At 48.3% G+C, this 19,723-nt stretch overlaps 2 protein-coding genes across 9 annotated transcripts in view; one reads left to right on the forward strand and one right to left on the reverse strand.

Moving 5' to 3' along the window:
• Positions 1-5,668, forward strand: part of LOC107078345 (guanine nucleotide-binding protein G(I)/G(S)/G(O) subunit gamma-12-like) — a 59,253-nt gene extending 53,585 nt beyond the window's left edge. For all 7 annotated transcript variants that reach the window (XM_069193908.1, XM_069193912.1, XM_069193909.1 and 4 more), the window contains 3 exons: positions 1,812-1,865; positions 1,964-2,074; positions 2,667-5,668. In XM_069193908.1, the coding sequence (XP_069050009.1) occupies positions 1,982-2,074; positions 2,667-2,792 (219 nt within the window). In that variant the 5' untranslated portion in view covers positions 1,812-1,865; positions 1,964-1,981 and the 3' untranslated portion in view covers positions 2,793-5,668. The remainder of the gene's footprint in view (positions 1-1,811; positions 1,866-1,963; positions 2,075-2,666) is intronic.
• An 8,353-nt stretch (positions 5,669-14,021) lies between these two features.
• Positions 14,022-16,505, reverse strand: gadd45ab (growth arrest and DNA-damage-inducible, alpha, b). Of its 2 annotated transcripts, none has more exons than XM_006634702.3 (4): positions 16,239-16,505; positions 15,572-15,673; positions 15,216-15,429; positions 14,022-14,823 (listed from the first exon to the last, which is right to left on the reverse strand). In XM_006634702.3, exons 1-4 carry the CDS (start codon positions 16,277-16,279, stop codon positions 14,710-14,712), a joined length of 471 nt encoding a protein of 156 aa, XP_006634765.1. In that variant the 5' UTR covers positions 16,280-16,505; the 3' UTR covers positions 14,022-14,709. The 2 variants fall into 2 exon arrangements, with proteins under 2 accessions (XP_006634765.1, XP_015210673.1); XM_015355187.2 differs by lacking the exon at positions 16,239-16,505 and adding an exon at positions 15,897-15,961.
• Positions 16,506-19,723: the final 3,218 nt, after the last annotated feature.

The following is a 19,723-nucleotide window of genomic DNA, read 5'->3' on the forward strand; positions in this document are numbered from 1 at the left end:
CGTAACAGGCTCTCTGCCTTTCCGGCAGCCCAGAAACACACTGGCTCAGAGGTCAGGGCTTCTCTGCCAAGGTCACACAGAGTTTACAGCCACCTGGTGAGAGACTAGCTGTTAAACTCGGGAGTCTTTGTAGCAGTCTACCTTCACGGATTGCTAAAGGGGGGGGTCTCTGCTCGATCTGGGGAGGTGCTAAAGCTCTGTCTGGTGCACAGGCCGCAGTCGGAGGGAGAAGGGAGAATCCCATGACCTGGTTCTGTGCTGACCCACGTGTGGCGCTGTGCCTGGGCATGTTCCTTGTGCGCTGTAAATCATTGACAGGCAAGGAAGCTGCGTCCGCGGTCGTCACCAGGTTAAAGAATGCCGTGTGGATGGCAGCTAAGTTATGCCCTGCCCCAGGGGCTACATGTGCAGTAGAACTTCACTAGAATACGACTCGAATCGCCAGGGTCCCTTCCGGCCAGAGGTGTTAAGGCAGACTGAGCATGGTGGCAGTGCTTTGGTTGTGCTTTTCAAAAAGGGGAAAACTGCTTTCTGATTTTCCAGAGTGCAAGCAGGCTTTTGGACCTTCCCTTGCTGCAGCATGGTATTTTGGAGAATTGTAATTTTCTTTGGTTGGTTTACTGCTTTTTTTCCCCAAGGTTCGTGGGGTGTTAATCTGAATCATGTTAGGGTGACCTATAAGACTCTCACCTTGGGAAAAAATGGACCCATTTGTAGTTGAGTCGAGTTTGCAGTGCATGCCACAGTAGGAAGCGCAGAACTTCCTGTATGTATTTGCTTTCCTTCATACAAGAAAAACCACAGGTGTCTACTTTATGCTGATAAGGATTTATCTTCTGAAAAATCAGCTATTATTCCGATATATCATCTAGTCATTACTGCCCCAATTTTCCATGAGTTGTAGTCCTTTTGCAAGAACTTTGGTGGATTATTTACAAGTAGCATTCACAAATAAAGATCATGCATGCACCCTGATGGGAATGCGATGCATTTTTCCTGTGCTCTCAATTTGATGATGACTTGCAGATAAACCCCCCCCCCCCCAAACTGAACGGTGGCCCCTCTTTGTTTTCCACGAGCTTGATAATTCAAATCTAGCTGGCTCTTTCTGCAATTCATCTTTCTGCAATTCTTATCTTGCGCAACACGTCGTTCTTGGGCAGAACACGGCATTGCATTTTTGTGTAAGCGGGGTCATTAGAAAACCTACAACAGTCACTTTTGGGAAAGCGGTAGGAAGGAGAGCAAGCAATATGTGCCAGTAGTGGTTTTTAGACATGACATTGTTCCAGCAGTTTGTGTATGCTTGAGAACACAAGAATTTGAGAAGGGTTGCAAACACGTAGGCAGTTCTAGCGTGGTTAATTTTCCCCCCCCCCCCCCACTTGTTGACCATGGATCTCATTCAGCCATTGAAACTTATTCCTGTATGCGTTTGTGTAAAGAAGTGCCTCTGTTTTCGGGAGAGTTTGCACTTGTTTCACTGTGGATTCGGGTGAAATCTGCTGGATTGCAGGGTGAAATCTGCAGGTCCGTGTTCTGACACATGAAACCGTGGTTTTGAATATGCCGTCAGTCATGTAGCGGCGGTACGGCTGTGATTACTTCCGAAACACAAGGGATGTCTTCATCTCCGAGCTGCAGTGACGGCTGTGGAGCACTGCAGGGCTTTTGAAAAGTACACCAAGTGCCCGATGCTGCCGTAGGCACCGGTGTGACGTAACAATAGTACAGAATAATTTCGTCAGCTTTGTTCTGATCCAGCCCTCTGATGATCTTTTTGTTTGTTTGTTTGTTTGTTTGTTTTTCAGGTTAGGATCACCTCCTGCCCCACTGCAGTTTAACTGAATTGTTTACTTTCAAAGGTAAAGGTTAAGTCTTTTGTCCTATTACTGTCCTTGAGTTTTCTTTAAGGTCTTTTTGAGCAGTTTTATAACGTTTTTATTGATTTGTTTTGAAACAGGTGTGTGTCTAGTTTAAAATGTCCTCAAAGATGCCCAGTTCAAACAACATAGCGCAGGCCAGGAGGACAGTGCAGCAGCTGAGGATAGAAGCCAACATCGAGAGGATAAAGGTAACGCTGTTTTGGGTTTTCAGATGCATCCCTCCCAAAACAGGAAGGGCATGTCTCTCTGGTTTCACTGAAATGGCCAAATTTAATACCAGAAAAATGCAGTGCTGTAGAAGGAGGATGAGGCCCCTGGTCCTGTGTTCGTCTGTCATTTCGAGAGGCCACCCAACGCACTGCATGGCAGAAGAGAGGGGCAAACCGAGGGATGTCAATTGTGTCAATCTGCAAGCGCATTGATCTGTGAGAATAAAGCCCATCATTCTGCAGACGTTTTGCAGGCCAGTAAGACAGGCTGGCTGTGCCGCTCGGCCGCTCCACGGGTTCGATGCCACAGACAGCCGTGACCCTTTGCGCCTGCTTTCTCTTGCGGTGCGACTGGGACCTGGGGTTTGAGCCCCCAACCCCTGGGGTCCCCCGCGAGGGCCACACCAGCAGTGGACAGGCCCTCCTTCAACGCCAGCCCCCCCCCCCAGGCTAGGGGTCATGCACGCCCCCCGGGGGCCCTCGCACGAGGGGTCGCCTTCGTAGCGTGGCAGTTGTGAACGCGGCTGTCGGCCGTGTCGGATGTTTTAACCCCTGTCCTTCCTCTCCCCAGGTGTCCAAGGCGTCCGCCGATCTCATGCACTACTGTGGAGAGCACGCCAAGCACGACCCCCTGTTAATGGGCATCCCAGCATCGGAAAACCCCTTCAAGGACAAAAAGCCCTGCACCATATTGTAGTGGACAACTGAACTCGGCCTTTTAATGTTTTTATATCTATAGACCAATTTTTAAAAAATCTTATTTTAATAGTCTTAAGGTCTCCTGATTAACCCGTCCCAGACTGAAATACACCCTCCCCTCTCCCCCCCCCCCCACACACCCTGCAAGAATGGTTAAGAACTAAAATAATTTTGTTTTGTATTTTAGACCAGTAAAAAGAAGAAAAAACGTTTTTAAGAAGCACAAACCAAATCGTATAGTAATTAATGTGCCAGGAAACGAAAGGAAAGGCTTGACTTCAGATTCAGCTGCAGTTCTGGGGGAGGGAGTGTTGCAGTTTCTGACTCCTTAATATATTGTGTGTTTGAGACCAAAGTTTCCTGATAATTATACTTGGAGCAGATGTGCAAATCCAGGTAGGATACAATCTTTAAGGATATTGTAGGATACAATAATTTAATTTCTTTTAATTATTGAAAATTTGAGTTTTTGCGTGCTGGCGAAATCACTGAATAAGATTTGCTGTTATTGCCAACAGTTTGTATTAGGTTAAATGTTCTTCGGATAATTTATTATGGGTATGGGCAAGGCCATCTTGCATAATTACCTTGCATACATGTAAAACTGGCCAAGGAGTGACATCTTCCAGAAGACTGTGGCGTTCACTGTTAATTATCCTCTGTGAAGAAAAGAAACCAGTTCAGCCTTCCTGCTGCCTGTGGGAGGGATTGGGTTGGGTTAAAGGGGAATGGCTTGACATTAAACGAGACCTTGTTAAAGTCACATGGCTTTTGTGACATCAGCACAGTGACGTCACTGCAGTGACAATACGCCCACTGCAGCCACTCCTCTCTCTGCTGGTGGGTCATTTAGGGGCAGTGTGAGTTGTTAGGAGATTTCAACTCGAAAGGCAAAATTCCTGGGAGGATTCTGAGGTTTCCCAGTGAATCCAGGAGTAGCAGGGAGGGGAGGGGAGAGGTTTCTTGCTCATGGCTTTGGTTTAACTTCTGTAGAGGATAGCAAGCAATAATTTTTTTGGGGAAAAGGTATTACAAAACATTGTAATAATGTGTGATAATGGAGGAAAAAATGCATTCCAGAAACACTTTCCATATATAGTATTAAGGTTGCTAACTTACAGCAAAAGGAAATTGAAAATACATAGTCTCTGGTTTAAAATGTACTTAATCTGCAGATGTGAAACGTGCATAGATTAGTAAAATCTAGAAGTTATGCAGGAACGTTTGCATCATCGTTTACTATGAAGTCCTTTGTGGTTTGCAGAATATTCCCCCCAAAACGTTCAAGAGATGTTTATTACCGTATTTCTTGTATTTTATCTGTTGCAGTCTCATACACTAAGCGGGGTTCATCCTTACTTTTTTATAATGTATAAAGTCTTTCAATAACAAATGGGCACTAAAATAGTGAAAATAAAAAAAAACATCCACTTAGCCTGAAAGTAGAACGAATTTAGTCTTTGAAAAAGTCTTTCAAGAACCATTCCAAAATCCCTAACATCATTTGGGTACAATCTGCATAAAAACATTGATTTATATCTAATGTGTAAGTTTCACATTCCAAGTAATGAAGCACAGAATTGTATACTATACGCATTACCTTTGACAGCATTGATCCTTAGAAGAGATGAGCTGAGTTACCCCATCTGCTGCGGCTGTTTTTGTGTTAGGAAAGACTCTGGTATCATCGATCTTGGTGACACAGTAACTAACCCTTTAAATGAGTATGCCTTATAATAATATGAAGGATGTTTCTATTGATAAAATAATTTTTAGTACATAGTATATATGATTAACTCTCAACTTGTGTGCCATCTTGCGTAATGTACCAGATTGATTGTACCAGCAATAGAGAGAAGAAAGTCTGAATGTATTTTACCACATGGTGCTCTTAGCTCAGTTTTCAAACTGTTGTTGTCTAGCGTTAGGTGAGAGGTGTAGTCCTTTTCCAGTTGGGTCCAAAATTGAGTATTCCAATTAGTGTTCCACTTGTGGTCACGTCACTGAGATAAACATCTGCTGTGGTTTTGAACCTGTGTCATATTTCCGAATGTTGCACAACTTGTATGCCACAGTGCAGCGTAGAGACCAGCCTACCAACAATGGCCTTATTTATGAAGCGTCTGTTTTCATGTCAGAATAGTAGTTAAGGTCGCTTGAAAGTGCTTACATTCTGAGCTAACTGACAAGCCCAGTAACGTCAGCGCCACGCCCGTTCTCCCTTTATTTTGCATGAGCTCACAACACTGGTTCTAACTTTCCGATGCGCATCGAAAAGCCACCGCGCCTCTCGGCTGTGTTTCAACAGTTTGGACTTGTCTAGTGTCCTCTGATGGGTGGCAGGACCAGGAAGTCAGTTTGACCAACGCCTGCTCAGAGGGGGGAAAAAAAGGGCAAAACAACTGCTGGCCTGCGAGAGTTAAAGAGATGAGCTGCAGCTGCTCACGCGAAAGAAGAGCCCTGCTTCTGCTGCAGCACCGTGCCATAGTCTCAGACAGTCCCTCGGTGTGTGATGCTTTCTATAGTTTTGAAAAGGAGGCCTGCTTTCTATACTGTGTACTTATTAGTTATTCTGCTATTGAATTTGTTTTTGTATTGTAATATATCTTGTATAGCTCTGCAATCAAGGTTTCTTTCACGATCTGTGTTGCTTTTACTATTTGCATTTGAATTTCAACAACAACAGATTACACAGAGAACATGTTTCTGCCAACTTCACTCCCTGGACCGAAGATGATCACTATTACTTTTTTTTTAAGCTTGAATCTTTTCTTTTTCTTCATGATTAAATGCTGGAGCTGTATTTTTCTGGTACTGTAAATGTTATACTCCACTCTTTCAGACTTCATTAAATATTGTAAGTGTTTTATGACAGCCGTGTTCGTACTGTGGTCAGTTTTTGCATTTTGAAAGTTTGAAAAATCAGGTCCACATTAAACAGCCAAGATGTGGATTCTTGATTTGAAAAATGTGATTTGAAAAATGGTAGAGGAAAAGTTGAGCTCTAATAATTGACTTCAGGGTGAAAGTTAACTTCTAGGGATGTTTTCATGTGACATTAAATTCAGTCGTTGTTTGTGTAAATTGCTTCTGTCATTTTCAAACACTCAATCTTGATGTGCTGAGATTTTAAAGAAGGTGGTTGGTAACAAATGGTTTGACTTCTGTCTTTTTAATGAAGCAGTCATTTAATATAAAACTGTAATAGCACCATTTCAATGAGATGTTACTAATAAATGTTTCTAGTTGCATTCAGTACAAGCCCTTTCTCTTGTGTAGTTATCATTTGAGTGTTAAATGTGAGACCATTGACCAGGTGCTTTTAAACCGCTTGGGTTTCTGTGGTGCTCAGGGAGAACTCGGTGGAGCACACGACAGTAATTCCAGAGGAAAGATTCTTATTCCTTCGCGATGCAAACCCTTAATGGCCGCAGTTGGTGGCACATATAAAATCGAGTCCTTTTTTTGGGGGGGGCAGAATGAAACGTTGCTTGAAACACTGTATGACGTCGGTAGCAACTACTTCAGTTGAAATCTGCCCAATGCGTCCAGCTAATGTGTTAAGTATTTGTGCTAATCCAAAGAACGGTGGGCTGGTTCACATTGTAATTGCTAACGTCAGTGTAAAACATCATGAAACTATGCAGCTAGCATGGCTTTCTTCCACTCTCCAGCACTCACGATGGCTCATATCTTTGGATGAGTCGTGTGCCTTTATCGCCCAATTCACTGCCCTGGCACAGCTTTCTCCATCATTAGCCCAGATGGGACCTTTGTGCTACAGATGACACAGGTGCTCAGCTTATTATGCAAAGCCTCTATATAAGCCATGCATAATGTGGGTTTTCTTTTGTCCATATTAGTTATAAAGCAAAGAGGGGTAAAATGGAGCAAGCCTGCACGGCAATGTAAACAGTTTTCTTTGTAGTACCAGGCCATTTTCACCCAAATACTGTAGCTACCAGTTCTGTGTCAGGTCAAGTCAATATTACATCGTGCTCTCATTTCTATTTTGGGACTGCACTTAGGTGTGTTGGCGTCGCAATCAAATGTGTCTTGAATGGTTTTTTTTTTTTATTGCCGAGCTGCAGTTAAAATCCAGGTCAGATCACATTTGCTGCCCCATTTCTGATGTGATCTGCCCTTGTTTTTCTACTGTAGTGAATGGAAGGGCTCTGTGGCCTTCTGATCTCCACTGACAGGGCTTCCTGACCGCCTGCGAGGCTGCAAGATTAATCTGTAATACCCTCCTTGCCACATCCATGTGGTCATTGAAAAAGTCACCCGCTTTAGCAAGTTGCTAGTGGTTTCAGATGATGCATTTTAGATTCTACATGTGTGTTTTTTGTAATATCTTATCCACCTACAGCTGGACATGATCGTTGTGACCTCAATTGTTGTTTTGATACACTGGCTCTCCACCCCCCCCGTTCTTTCCTGGAATTACTCTTGACTTCCTGCTGTATTCATTCTTCTGTTCCCAGCCTCTCTGAGCTTGTGACTATCATTTTGAACGTCACCCTGTTCCTTCACGAAACACAAAGTCATCTCTAGCCCCTCTCCCTGTTTTCTTGTTATTCGTGGAGCAGCAAACGCAAAAAAAAAAACCTTCAGGGGCAAACACAAGCCTTGTTTACTCTCTGTTGCTGTGATGCTGGGCTGTTTGTATTTCAGGCTTAAAATATTTTAGTGAGGCTGATCTCACTCTTTCCCCTTAGTAAGACATACCTGCAGGACATGTGCACCCTCTTCTGGAAGGGTTCTAGGTCTTGTCAGCGTTGAGTCCCAGTCGCAGGGACCTCCCTTTTTGTCACAGGCAAATTTATATTTGCCTAAATATTTCTTCAAGTTCCTGGAACAGCCCTGCTGAAACTGAGCTGGCCTGCCTGGAGTTCCCACCCTCCTCCTGCAGCTCCTCGCACGCTGGCTTGTCCCATGGACAGCCCTGGCCTCGCTGAGCAGCAGCAGCCAGGTTATCGGCGGTGTTTCAGTGCCGACTGGAGACCGGAAGCCAAGTCTTGCGGTCCCAGCAGCCTTTATCCTACCCTGTGTTTTCAGCCTCACTCACTTGACTCCAGGACAGTAGATAACTAGGTCCTCTAAGCATACTAAAAACTTTTATTGAAATATGTATGCCTGAGTATGTATATTGTAATGAAGTTCTATTATCTGAATCCAGGGTTCTAAGGGTCTGTTTCAAGTCCTTTCTGGATTTCCATGTTCCCACAGTCTTGTTATTTTCGGGAAGGTATGTGTCCGGTCAGGAGCAAACCTGCAGCCCGTTGGCAGAGAGCAGCTGTGAGAGCAAACAGCTCTCACTGTGGAGGAATGTGCTGATGCCAAAGCGAAGCCACGTTTATCAGCCCTTTGGTCTTACAGTTAAAGCCAGAGTGCCTAGTGTGCAGGGCGTTAACGATATCTCGGCTCGATCCTGCATGCAGAACAGTTTCTCTTACTGTTTAAAAAAAAAAAAAGTGATTTACTTTGACTCCCACTGTTATAGTTGCCCTTATCTCATCGGTGGCTCAGCGCCATTTACTGCTCGGGCCGACCAGGCTGGGGTCCTCGAAGGGGCTGAGCTAATAGTGAATCAGCCTTTTCTTTCCAGTTGCGTGGGCAGGTATCAATTGGCTATTTATAGGCACCCAGAACAGAGCAAGGTTTCTTAACCTCGACCGTCCCACCGAGCAAACAAGGGGGGAATTTAAAAATAGCTTGAATCGCCATTTCCTCTTTGCAGGAGAGAATCTATTTTGGGAAACGTCAGAGTGCTGGGTGTGGAGCTGTTTTTTTACAAGAGGCTTTGCCGTCTGGGACATGTGAAAACATGTTCTTGCGAGTGCTGGCGGGGGCATTGTGTGAAGGGACCGGAGAAGGGGGATCATGCAGAAGTGCAATGTGGACTTTCGGCATCTCTTTGCACACTGTGATGCAGAAAATGAAACTATTTTGCCTCATAGTTATTCAGTCAGACAGGATATACCACACATTTAAAATGAAAATGTTTAATTTCTTATGGGAGGAAACCCTTCCCTGCAGGAGGGAATGGGTATCAGTTCGCATTTCGCAGGTATGAAAAGGCGGTGCAGATCTTTTACATTTTTGTTTTTTTGTTTTTGTCCTTGTGCCGCGTCCAAAAATGTTATGCAACTGCTCACGCAGATGTTGTGAAACAAAAACCGCTTGAAGAGAGATTTTCAGTAACTGCGCGGTGGAAGGAACAGGAAGAGTGGACGTCCTGTTCCGGTGAAACTGCGGCAGTGCGAGTGTCTCAGGATGGAGGCAGTCAGTGATCGGGCCTTTAGCTGAACTAGCACCCCAGAACCCGTCGACCTGCAAGAACATGTTTAACCACAACAGAAAGATCAGATATTAACGTTTTTTTCTCCTTAATGTCCTGAATTGCACTTAAGAAGCTCAACTGAATATCTTATAGTCTTTTGTTTTTATAGCTAATTCTTTCATCCCATATTTACCCTTCCATGTATCGCAAAGGGCTGAGCCTTTGTCTGAGAGACAGAAAGGAATAGCTCTAAAGCCAGGCCCCGAGTCACTCTAAAGCAAGCTCATACCAAAGACTACCTCTGACTGGAAGAATTCAGTCACATTTTTAAGTCTAAGCAGTTAGTCAGAACCGTCAGGCTCCACCAGGAATGCTGTCACATCACAGGTAATGGTCTGCAGAATTCATTTTTCTAACGGGTCATTTCCAAATGTCGTGAAATGTGTTCAACCTCGTTATATTGAAGCCCTGTTGAAGGGGTGGTCATCACCGGTGCTGAAACGATGTGGCACGTTAGGCTTCCGCTCAGGGAAATTAGAACAACTTTGGCCATCGTGCTTTCGAGATCTGTGTGCTACCCTACCCTGCCTTACCCAGACTCCTCTGATAATTCACATCAGGGTCTTCGACAGCCCGCCTCAGGTTCACAACTGCTCTGCACCTGCAGGTGAAGTGTGGAACTAAATCGGTTTTTGCCAATGCTGTGATGTCACAACCCTTGAAAAAGAAGACTTGAATAAGCGTTGTTTCCTTCCTGATTTCTGTTACAGCTGCTGGCAGAGTTCACTGCGATTCTTTTTGTAAGACGGTTTATTTTCCCAGCCACTGTACTCCTGGGATTGACTGAAGCTCGGCGGACAGGAATATAGACCGGAAATTACTGCTGGGAGAACCTGATAACTCTTAGTCAAATGCTCCCTTCCAGTGCCACCTGATCTGTAGCCTGTGTGAAGGAACAGCAGGTTCTGCAGAGACACTGGAATGGAATGTGCTGAGGTCATGTTGACAGCTCCTGCACCAAGAGCACACTCGGGGAATAATAGCACCTGAAAAACTCGTTAAGTCTCATACTTCTCTCTCTCTCTGTACTTTTGCCTGAGATCACTCTCCAGCTCCAGCAGGGCGAATGCGAGCCCTAGACGTTGGCACAAATGTGAGCTGGGAAGCTGGTCTGCAAAGATTAAGCTCCCTGAAAGGTGACGAGGCCTTGAAAGCGATAAGCATGTTTGCAAATAACCTGAGCCAAGAGGCTGGTGTCTTTGTGACACCTGCACATGAAGTTCCAATGAATTTATCTGATGAGAACGCGCTGCTCCAGTTGGTTTTGTAAAGAGAGGACAGCAGGCACCACTGGCAGGAGGATGGAACTTAACTCCCTGCGAAGAGTATCGAGCTCTGAGCGCTCGCTGTGAGCATGACGCCAGCCTGCTCATGCGGGCTCGAGCCTGTCCTTCCTCTCGGAGCCTGAGCGCTCTTCTGCGTGGGGTGTGTGAATGGCTTTCAAGGGGGACAATTAGTGCTCTGAGAGCTGCACCGAACGATGGGTTAGCTAATGGTATCAAATGCAGAACCTGCACCCTGTAATAATCATTATATAAGTTTCATGAAGAGGTGTTTTTTAAGACAAACTTTTATACACTTACAATAGCACACATCATCAATGCGACAAAATGGAAGAAAAGCACAGCTCGTTGTCTTTGTGAACCCGGGAGCGGATCTTTAGTTCTGAAGGGCCCCGACGACTGGCAATGGGACGTTTCCCTTAGACAGTACGTGCTAAACCATGCACAGCCGCCCAGAGCCCTGCCCGAGGAACAGGCCCATCGGCACCGCGCTGCTGCCAGGACACTGCACCTCTCCTGCAGGTCCCTCTCGAACTGCGGATTCCCGAACGGAAGCTTTGTTTGGAAGAGAGTGTTTTGAATAGATGCTGCTCATTTCAATGATGCTGCAGTGAGACCATGGTTGCAAAGGTGACAAAGAAGAAAAGTGTTTGTTTTTTTTAGTTTATTGCACCTTATTTATTGTGGGTTTTGTAGATGCCCCTCTTTACGTGCTGGGTTTGATCCTCAGTAATGTAGGGCACGTCGGCCTCATACACTGAGAAGCAGGGAAACCACAGAAGGGTCACAGCCTGGGTCTACATGGTTAATCTCGCTCACGTCAAACTCCTTAAACTTCCTGACACACAGGCTTGCCCAATACACTCCTGCTGTATATGCCATGAGCTCAGTCTGTGACATATAAACTCCACAACACAACATCATAAGGACCAAGCAGTCAGGACTGGTCACAGAACAGCGCGATTATTTCTTTAGTCGTTGGTCACACGATTCTCACTGCTGATGTGAAGACTCGATATTTGCCCATTCCTTGCGTGCAAACCCGTTACGTAATGGTTTTCAAGCTTTTTTTTTTTCTTAAGACTTCTAAAACATGTTGCTGGTGAAGCTGCAAAACGAGATACTGAGAATGTTTTCTCTTCACATGATTTTATTCTGTCCTGGGGATCTCGATGGAAGACCAGCAACAACACACATGCAGTGGGTCTCCATCCTTTAATACACAGTAGCTAAATGTGTGCAGGGGAATTCTGGAAGCCCTCCAGGGGGCACTATCTTTAACCCGCAGGAGAAATCTGATCGTGAATCAACAGGCACTGCAGTCCGAGCTCTCCGCTTTCACAGCGCCGAGGAGAGCGGGGTCAGAGACTGACGAGCGAGCGAGTCAAACGTTAGTTTCGACCTTTGAACTTTTCACAAGGACAGTCGGCCCCAGACCACACAGGAGCAGGCAGGGTTGGGATGCTTATCTCTGTGGTCCTCCTGTGTTTGTCTTAACTCGCGTCCGTCCCCGGAGATGCCCGTGCGCTGCTCTGATAAAAAAAGACTATCTGTGTCCCTGCGATATGGCTTTGGTTAATGGAGGTCTGTCATTCTTGGGCTTTCATGAGAAAATCCCCTTGCGTCAGGGGGTGATGCTAGGAGACCTTCTCATGAAAAAGTCTCACGGGACTGAGACTGAGACTGTGTATACCGTAGTTTGTGATATTTGAAGAGGCTCGACAGCGTGGGAGCTGCTCGTAACAAGGCGAGCTTAATTCCACGCTGGAAACCGAAAAAGAAAAATGCAACGTTTAAGTCTGCAGAGGCTCCTTCACGCACCAGAAACGTTGTTTGTCCTTCTCTCTGTTTTTTTTCTTTAAACCTGAAATTAATCTCTTGGCAGTGTGAGACTTTCATACACGTAACGCACTCAGTCCAAAACCTGACCAACAGTAAATTGTTTTTCCTCTGCGAAAGCCGGCGTCATGCAGTTTTATTTTTTTTTTCTAATGATAACCTGCACGTCTCGTCGCGGCCAAAATACTTTTTTTTCAGTTGCTGATAACAGCGCTATAATACGCAGCAGAGGAGAGACCCGTGACTGACACGGGAGGGCTATTCGCGAACAGGGTCTCGACAGCCTTCGACCCCTGAAGCAGACGGTGCCGCTCTCTCCGGCACTGTCGGTGCTCCTGCGCCTCATTTCTCGTCCCGCCTCCGCTCCTGTGCGGGACGAGCGCTGCGCAAACTGCGCTTTTCCACATCCACGCTGGAGTGTCCGGTCTCGACTGCTTCGCCATCTGCGCCGAAGGCCGGTATAATATCGCACCGCTTTCAGCTGCGCCGCGGGCTGCAGAATGAAGCCGGTTGACAGAGCGACACCCGGAGAAGTTTCCGAATGACGGTGTCCGTGACCGGGGTCAGCGGGGCTCTTTCTCCATGGAGACCCGGCTGTGGTGCTTTTGTCCTTTGTACAGTTCGCACAAAACACACAATGGAAAAACGCGCGTGTGTGCGTGCGTGTGCGTGTGTGTGCGCTCTCAGTGCCAAATCCTGTTCTTTCCTTTCGTTTCCAGTTTATGACCTTGGGCTTTTATCAGTCAAGGTCGGGTATTTTCACACGCTGCTTTAAATAGCTCTTCCCAAAGTCGTCCCCCCCCCACACACACACCACTCCACTCCGAAATGAAGTGTTGACCAAACCTGAGAAAGAAAGCCCACGCCATCCCCAGCTGTAACATCAGATGTCTCATTATGCAAATAACCGCTGTTCTTAACAAAACAAAAAACACCTTGAAGCTTTCAGCCACTTTCAGGTGACGGGTGGGGGCAGTTTCAGGCCATCCAGAACAGCGCAGAAGGAAACAGAAGAACCAAGCGCTGCTTTTTTGGACAATTTATCTTGCACGGCCTATGATCTTACGTGCACGCACAAATGGTTTATTTTTCCCTTCATCTGCTGCATTTATCCCAAGCCGTGTCCGCCCGCAGCCGGTTCCACGGCCGGGTGGCGCTCAGGAGCAGCGCAGGCGAGGTGCCGAGCTCAAGGACACAACAGCGGTGTCTCCCCTGGGACCCGCGTCCAGGGCCGGACCCGCCGGTCCACACCGCTGCCCTACATCTTCTTAAGCTGTCATGACTGGCAAGTTCCTGTGTTGCAGCGTTATGTAACTTCATGCATAACACCCTCCCCTGCCCCACTCCGAGCCTCAGATAACCTCATCCGAACTAAAGCAGATTTTAGCGTTAGGCGCCAGATAAGCTGCTGAGCATTTGAAACTGCAGCAGTATCTTTGAAACCTTGCAAGGAAGGGAACTGGTGGCCTGGGCTTAGGTGGGGAATGAGCAGCAGCTGGGCTTGCACACCAGCAAAGCCAGTACTTGCTGTGCCAGGAGCGGAGAGAACACGCAGACTCCCCACGGACAGGCACTTCAAGCTGGAATCCACACCAGGGGCTGTGTGGCAGTAGTGCAGCCCACGTCACAAGGAAAACCTCTGTCCCGAACCCTGTGAACGGTCCCAACGCATCAAAATCCTCCCCTGCAGGCACTAGCAGAAGCAGAACTCCCCTGTCTCCTCTGCTCCAGGCAGGCAGAGAACTCGACCTGCACACGAACACGAGGTCCAAGCCATTTATTCAACAAATCTGATGTTGGTAGAAACGGCAACATAAATACAATAAAGTTAATATAATAAAAAAATAACTTAACAGCAATGAAAACAAAAGTTACCGGTCAAACGTTTCTTACTCAAAATAATTCACTGCAATGGCATTCTGCAGAAGGCATCGTCATTGCTTATCCAAAAGTAAGGGTCCGAGCGCTTCTCTTTTAAATAAGAGTAACAGAAAAACAACAACAGCAATAGTCATGAAGATAACGGTAATAATTAACTCCAGAATCTCAAAACACCCCGTGTTTCCTGCTGTAATACCTAAAATGGGGACCGGCTCGGCCCGTGGCGTCTGTCCAGTTTCAGAGTCCCGGCTGAACCACAGATCCCCTCCTGCGAGGCTGATGAGCCCCCGGACACGGCCCACTTCCTGCTGCAGAGCAGGCCGGCCCCCAGTCTGCTGAGTCACGCCGCCGGCCCACGGCCCGCTGCTCCGCCGGGCCGGCTCCGCCTCTCCCAGCCCAGCTGCAAGTTATTTTCCACCAGCGTGAGAGGTGGTGGTGGTGGTGGTGGTGTTTTTCATTTTTTTTTTGTGCCTCCTGAGTTCCTCAGCAGAGCATTCCGGCAATCCAGTGCAATTCATCGGAGAGAGGGAGAGAGAGGAAAACGAAGGGCTGGCGTCGCAGTCCGGCCCTCAGCGCTCGGGGAGATTGACGAGGGGCACCCACTGGTCCAGGCACCGGCTCTCCCTGCAGAAACCGTTCACTTTGCTCAAGGCGGGGTCTTTCCACGCCGACGAGTGTGGGTTCTAGGGGGGGGAGAGGAGGAGAAGGGGATATGAATAGGTGCGGTTTTGTTTAGCACTCTTTGAGGGCACCCCTGTGTAGAGGGCCGCAGTCCCAGAGCTCCCTTCCTCTGGGGGGCGCTGCAGGGGCCCTGAAGGGGCTGCTCTCCTCCTGGGTTCGGCCGGCTCTGTGCCACCCCTGCTGGGGCCCAGGGTTATCGCTTATTGACAGGCACCCAAACCCCCCCCCCGAGGTTCACAGGCACCAACCATCACAGCGCCGGCGGCGGAGACCAGTCAGTTAGTGCCTGTGGAGACCAGTCAGCCCCCCGCCTGCACCTCTCTGCCCCAACAGACACAGAGAGCACCAGCCGGCTCCCCTGCAGCGGCACGGGCAGGCGGGCGGGCACACTCACCGTGACCAGCACGCAGTGCAGGTCCTGGGGCTCCCCGCCCTGCTTGGCGGCCCCCAGGATCTCGGCCAGGCGCCCCATGTTGCCGACGCGCAGGATGTTGATGTCGTTCTCGCAGCAGAACGCCTGGATCAGCGTGAAGTGGATCTGCAGGGCCACGTCCTTGACGTCCTCCTCGTCCGTGGCCAGCAGACACAGCACCACGTTGTCCGGATCGCTGGACAGGAGGGCAGAACAACAACAACAACATCATCATCATCATCCTCCTCCTCCTCCTCCTCTCAGCGCGCCGCCCGGCCCCGGACCGGCCCCGGGGCTGCGGCCGGACCGGCAGCGGACACGGCGGAGGCGAAACTCACACGTTGAGCGACTTGGCCGCTTCATAGACCCCGACCGTGATGCATCCCTGCGGCAACGCGGAGTGCAGCACTTCTTCCAAGGCTTTTCCCACGGAATCCATTCTGGAAAATAACAGGGATGGGGGGGAGGGAGAGGTGAGTCAAAGGAGGAGGAGAAGCGGCGTCGGTCCCGGCCGAACTTCCCCTCGACCTTTGAACAGCTTTTCCGTTACAGACGGTGTCCGTCGACGGTCTGCGAGCTCCGCCGTGTGCAGCCCCGCACACCCCCCCCCCCCACAGGACACGACACACGGAAGCCGAGCCCACGGTTGCGGGCAGGACCGACCTGGGTGGGAACCCCGACCGGACCGGACCGGACCCGACCGGACCGGCGTGCAGCCGGGCTGTCGCGAGCGCAACCCGCCCCGCGGCGCGAGCTCCCGGCCGCACGGGTGTCCCCGAGACCGGCCGCACCGCGACCCCCGACTTGATCTACACGGGCACCCGGCTCGGCTGCACCCCCAAGACACCCGTCCGCGCTTGGCTTTCGGAAAGCAACAGGGGTGCTGCGGGCTGGAATGAATGAACCGTTGTTGTTGTTGTTGTTGTTGTTGTTTTTAAAAAATAATACACGTCCAAAACACAAGGGTAGGCTCGGGACTGAAACTACCGCCGCCGGTGCAGTCACCTTTCTGCGGCGTGATCTCCACTGAGCTCCTCAAAAGTCATGGTGCACAATCAGATCCGGGAAGGTGGGGGGGTGGTGGGGGATACAATATCCAAGGTGGAGGTAGTCTCCCGGGAATCCCGGCGCTGCTCCAAGGAGAGTAATTCCCAGACAAGGCGAGGCGTCCGGCGGCTCCCGATTCTGTGCGCGTCTGTGCAACAGGCGCTCCGTGACTGCGGACGAGCTGTGCCGCTCGCCACCTCGGCACTACATCTGCCCCGATTTGCATGCGGGAGCTGATTGGCCCGGTGCTAATGAGGGAGGAGGTGTGACCCCGCAGGGCTGGGCCGCTGCGCTCTCGCCGCCCCGGCTGGCTGGTCTGATTGGAGCTCCGTCCTACAGCAGCCACAGCCCGGTGCACAGCGCCTCAGTCCAACAACTCGTCTTTTTAAATCCGTGCGCGGACACAGAGACAGAGGCAGAGGCAGAGGCAGAGAGAGAGCATGCAGGTTTCATTTGCATGCAGGTTTCCCCCGACAGACAGGAATGAGAACCCGAGAATAAGTTTTTCTGTGTGTTAGTGGATTGGAGCCCTGCACTGTCAAGTGGGATGGCTGTGCAGCTCAGCCCCGGGGGCGGTGCGTGCGGAGACAGCCGCTTTATTTGCAGTTTAAATACGTCGAAAGAATCTGGTGAATGGCGACCCCGAGTGGCCAAACCGAGGGAGCTCAGCCCACTCGGGTGGTGATTGATTGCCTTAGCGGGGTAATGGGGTCATTTGCACAGCCAGAACCAGACGTTGGTGGGCGAATAATGTGCTTGTCGGGGTGACAGGGATTACAATGCAAATTAAATATAAGGCAGCGCAGACGGAGAGGGGGGTGTAGAGTTGAAAACCCGCGCTGAGTTAATAAGGCAGGGGGCGTCCGTTCCCACCGACGTCCTGCGCTTTCCGAGACGCCTCTGCCTGCAGTTCCGAGGCAGAAATAGAAGTTCGTGAAAAGACGCTTCCGGTCCGGTGACCCGGCAGCAGGAGGGCGGCGGGCGGCGCACCCGCGCGGGCCCCGGCAACAGGCTCCTGATTGGCCAGCCGCCCGTCCAGGCCGGCACGAGGCGGCACAGGGGATTTGAGCGCGAAAAACCAGGTACCCGCGAGACCCCGAGCGCGGGTGCGAAGGACGACGTTTCTCGGGAGTCGGATTCTTCACGGCCGCTTCACACACGTCGATATTAACGTAAAGAAAATAAAATAACCGACTTACGATAGGTACACTTATTTTCCTCCTCGCACTTTGCTGTTCGAAACTCCCCATACTCCCTGCGAAGGGCCCATGATACGGCCTCTACACCGGTATCTGAAGTAACAAAACATAAAACAGTTTGAAATTGGTTAGTCCATAATTAATTTCAAATGCGTTTAACATAATCGCTATATTCACCGATTCCTTATTTCATTCCACATGAAATAAAAGTATAAACTAATGTTATATTAATACAATGCAGCGTGCGGATAACCCAATTTTCGGTCAGTAAATCAATCAGCATGGTTGTGATAATGTTTCTGAAACTAAGGCAGCTGGCCTCTGGATTAATAGTGGTTATTTTTATTAGTCTTTGTTGTCAGACTCCATGCCTTTAAGATTAAAGGAAATTGCTGTTTTTCTATTGTGTGTGTGTGTGTGGGGAGGGTGGGGGGGAGGTTAAATTCTAACAAATAATAATTAATTTTTTTCTGCAAACAAAACAAGGGAAGGTTATTCAAAAAAGGAAGTTTCCTTACCTACGAACCTCATTAATCTGTAGAGTGTTGTATGGATAACCTTGGAGAGTTATGTGGGTCCTTTAAGGCTCCCCACAGGCTGAAAGGGATGGTTGAGAGCTGTTTACTGTATTAATTTAGCCCTGACGCCTGGCAGACTGCGAGATTCGACCGGTACGGGACTCCTCCTGCGATCAGGTCCACCGGTTACACTGACCCACACACGCTTCGGATTCTTCACGTGAAATGGAAAATGTTCCTTTTGGTTACAGAAGGCCTTGAAACAGTTCTCTATAAAGACCCGCTTGATATATTTATGTACACAGATGCTGTAAGGAGCCTGTCAGAAGCGTTGAAGACGTTAGGGTTGGATCAGGGTCACATACCTGTACAGTACATGACTCTTAATAGCTTTTAGTTTGCCCACTGAAGGTTTAAACAGGCTGTATCTCCAGTAACCCCTTCCCAGGTATTGGAAAGTAGTGTTGCTCAAATAAAGACAACATTTACTGTTCCAGGATTTATTTACTTGAAAATGTCCACATCTGACCTGCAATCCACTGGGTGCGATGCAATTTGTATCCAGCTGTGATGATATCCGATATTTACAATAAATACGTTAGTTGGTTTGGGGTTTAGGAATTAGGATGGGGACACCAAGCTCAAGAACTCAAAAAGAAGGAAAGACTGAAGGAAGTGAAGAATTACAGGGTGCAAAAACGAACCCCCAACACACACACACCAACCCAGTCAAAGGTATGACCTAGAACTGCACAGACTAACATAAAACACACCAACACCCTGAAGCTGAGTTCAGAAACAGGAAACCATGTGACCCACTAACGTCAAGCTGCTGAGCTAAACGTTGTAGCCAAACTGCAAGCTTAAAACATAAAAACACCAGTCTGTCCCCATAAACTGCAGAGCCTTGGAAAACACAACCAGGCAGCAAAACTGGCCCGGCCTTTATCCCGCCACGCTTTGAAAGTAAACAGCGCTTGCTGTTCAGACACAGAGCCGTCTCATGACTGTCCTACTGTTCGACTTGTTTCCAGTCAGTTCTTTATTGCAAGAAAAATAAAATGACACAGCTCTGTTTCACAAGTTGGCAGTTATATTGTCTTTTTTTTTTCTGGCACTCCCGGCTGAGAGGATTCAAGGCACCTCTGTAATTGTGGTTTCTGCGTTAACTGCAGCTCAAACAGAGAGGCCTTTGAGGAAACAAACACACACTCAGTGCTCCTTGCTCGCACCCTGGAATCCCTGTTTAACCCAAGACTTGCACCTGAGCCAGCTTTCATACAAGCAGTGTAAGGTTCAGTTTATCAGGATATTTTGTCCAAGAGCTATCATGTCTCCTTTTCTTATTGAATGTAAAAATTAATGTGAACATCAAAGGCATGCCCGTATGATGTTAACAGTGGTACACCAGAGTAAAAGCATAGAAAAGTCCAGTGAACCACAATGAAATCGCAGTCCATGCATGGTTATGCATTAAGAGTTATGGTATAGAACTTTAGGAAAGCATGGCCAAGGAAACATTGTCAATGTTGTCTGTCTCCGTACAGGTGATCCCCTAGTTTAGCTCCAATAATTTTTTTTTAACCATACATGTAATACAAGTCACACTTTTTGGTCTGTAATAACATGGTGCGGTTTTATATTTACAGTATTTGACTGAAAATCTTCTTTAGAGCAAACTATATTTCAGCCCATTTATACATTTATATGGGTGCAGTACCTCGCT

Source organism: Lepisosteus oculatus, chromosome 9, assembly GCF_040954835.1.
Source record: "Lepisosteus oculatus isolate fLepOcu1 chromosome 9, fLepOcu1.hap2, whole genome shotgun sequence".
In the NCBI taxonomy this organism is placed as follows: domain Eukaryota; kingdom Metazoa; phylum Chordata; class Actinopteri; order Semionotiformes; family Lepisosteidae; genus Lepisosteus; species Lepisosteus oculatus.

Bases quoted from the DNA above. Each gene is read 5' to 3' on its own strand.
- gadd45ab (XM_006634702.3), bottom strand. From the start codon at position 16,279: ATGACTTTTGAGGAGCTCAGTGGAGATCACGCCGCAGAAAG. The intron at 15,674-16,238 runs GTGACTGCACCG...GTTATTTTCCAG, and splicing joins GGAGATCACGCCGCAGAAAG to AATGGATTCCGTGGGAAAAG. The intron at 14,824-15,215 runs GTGAGTGTGCCC...TCCCCCCCCTAG, and splicing joins TGCACTGCGTGCTGGTCACG to AACCCACACTCGTCGGCGTG.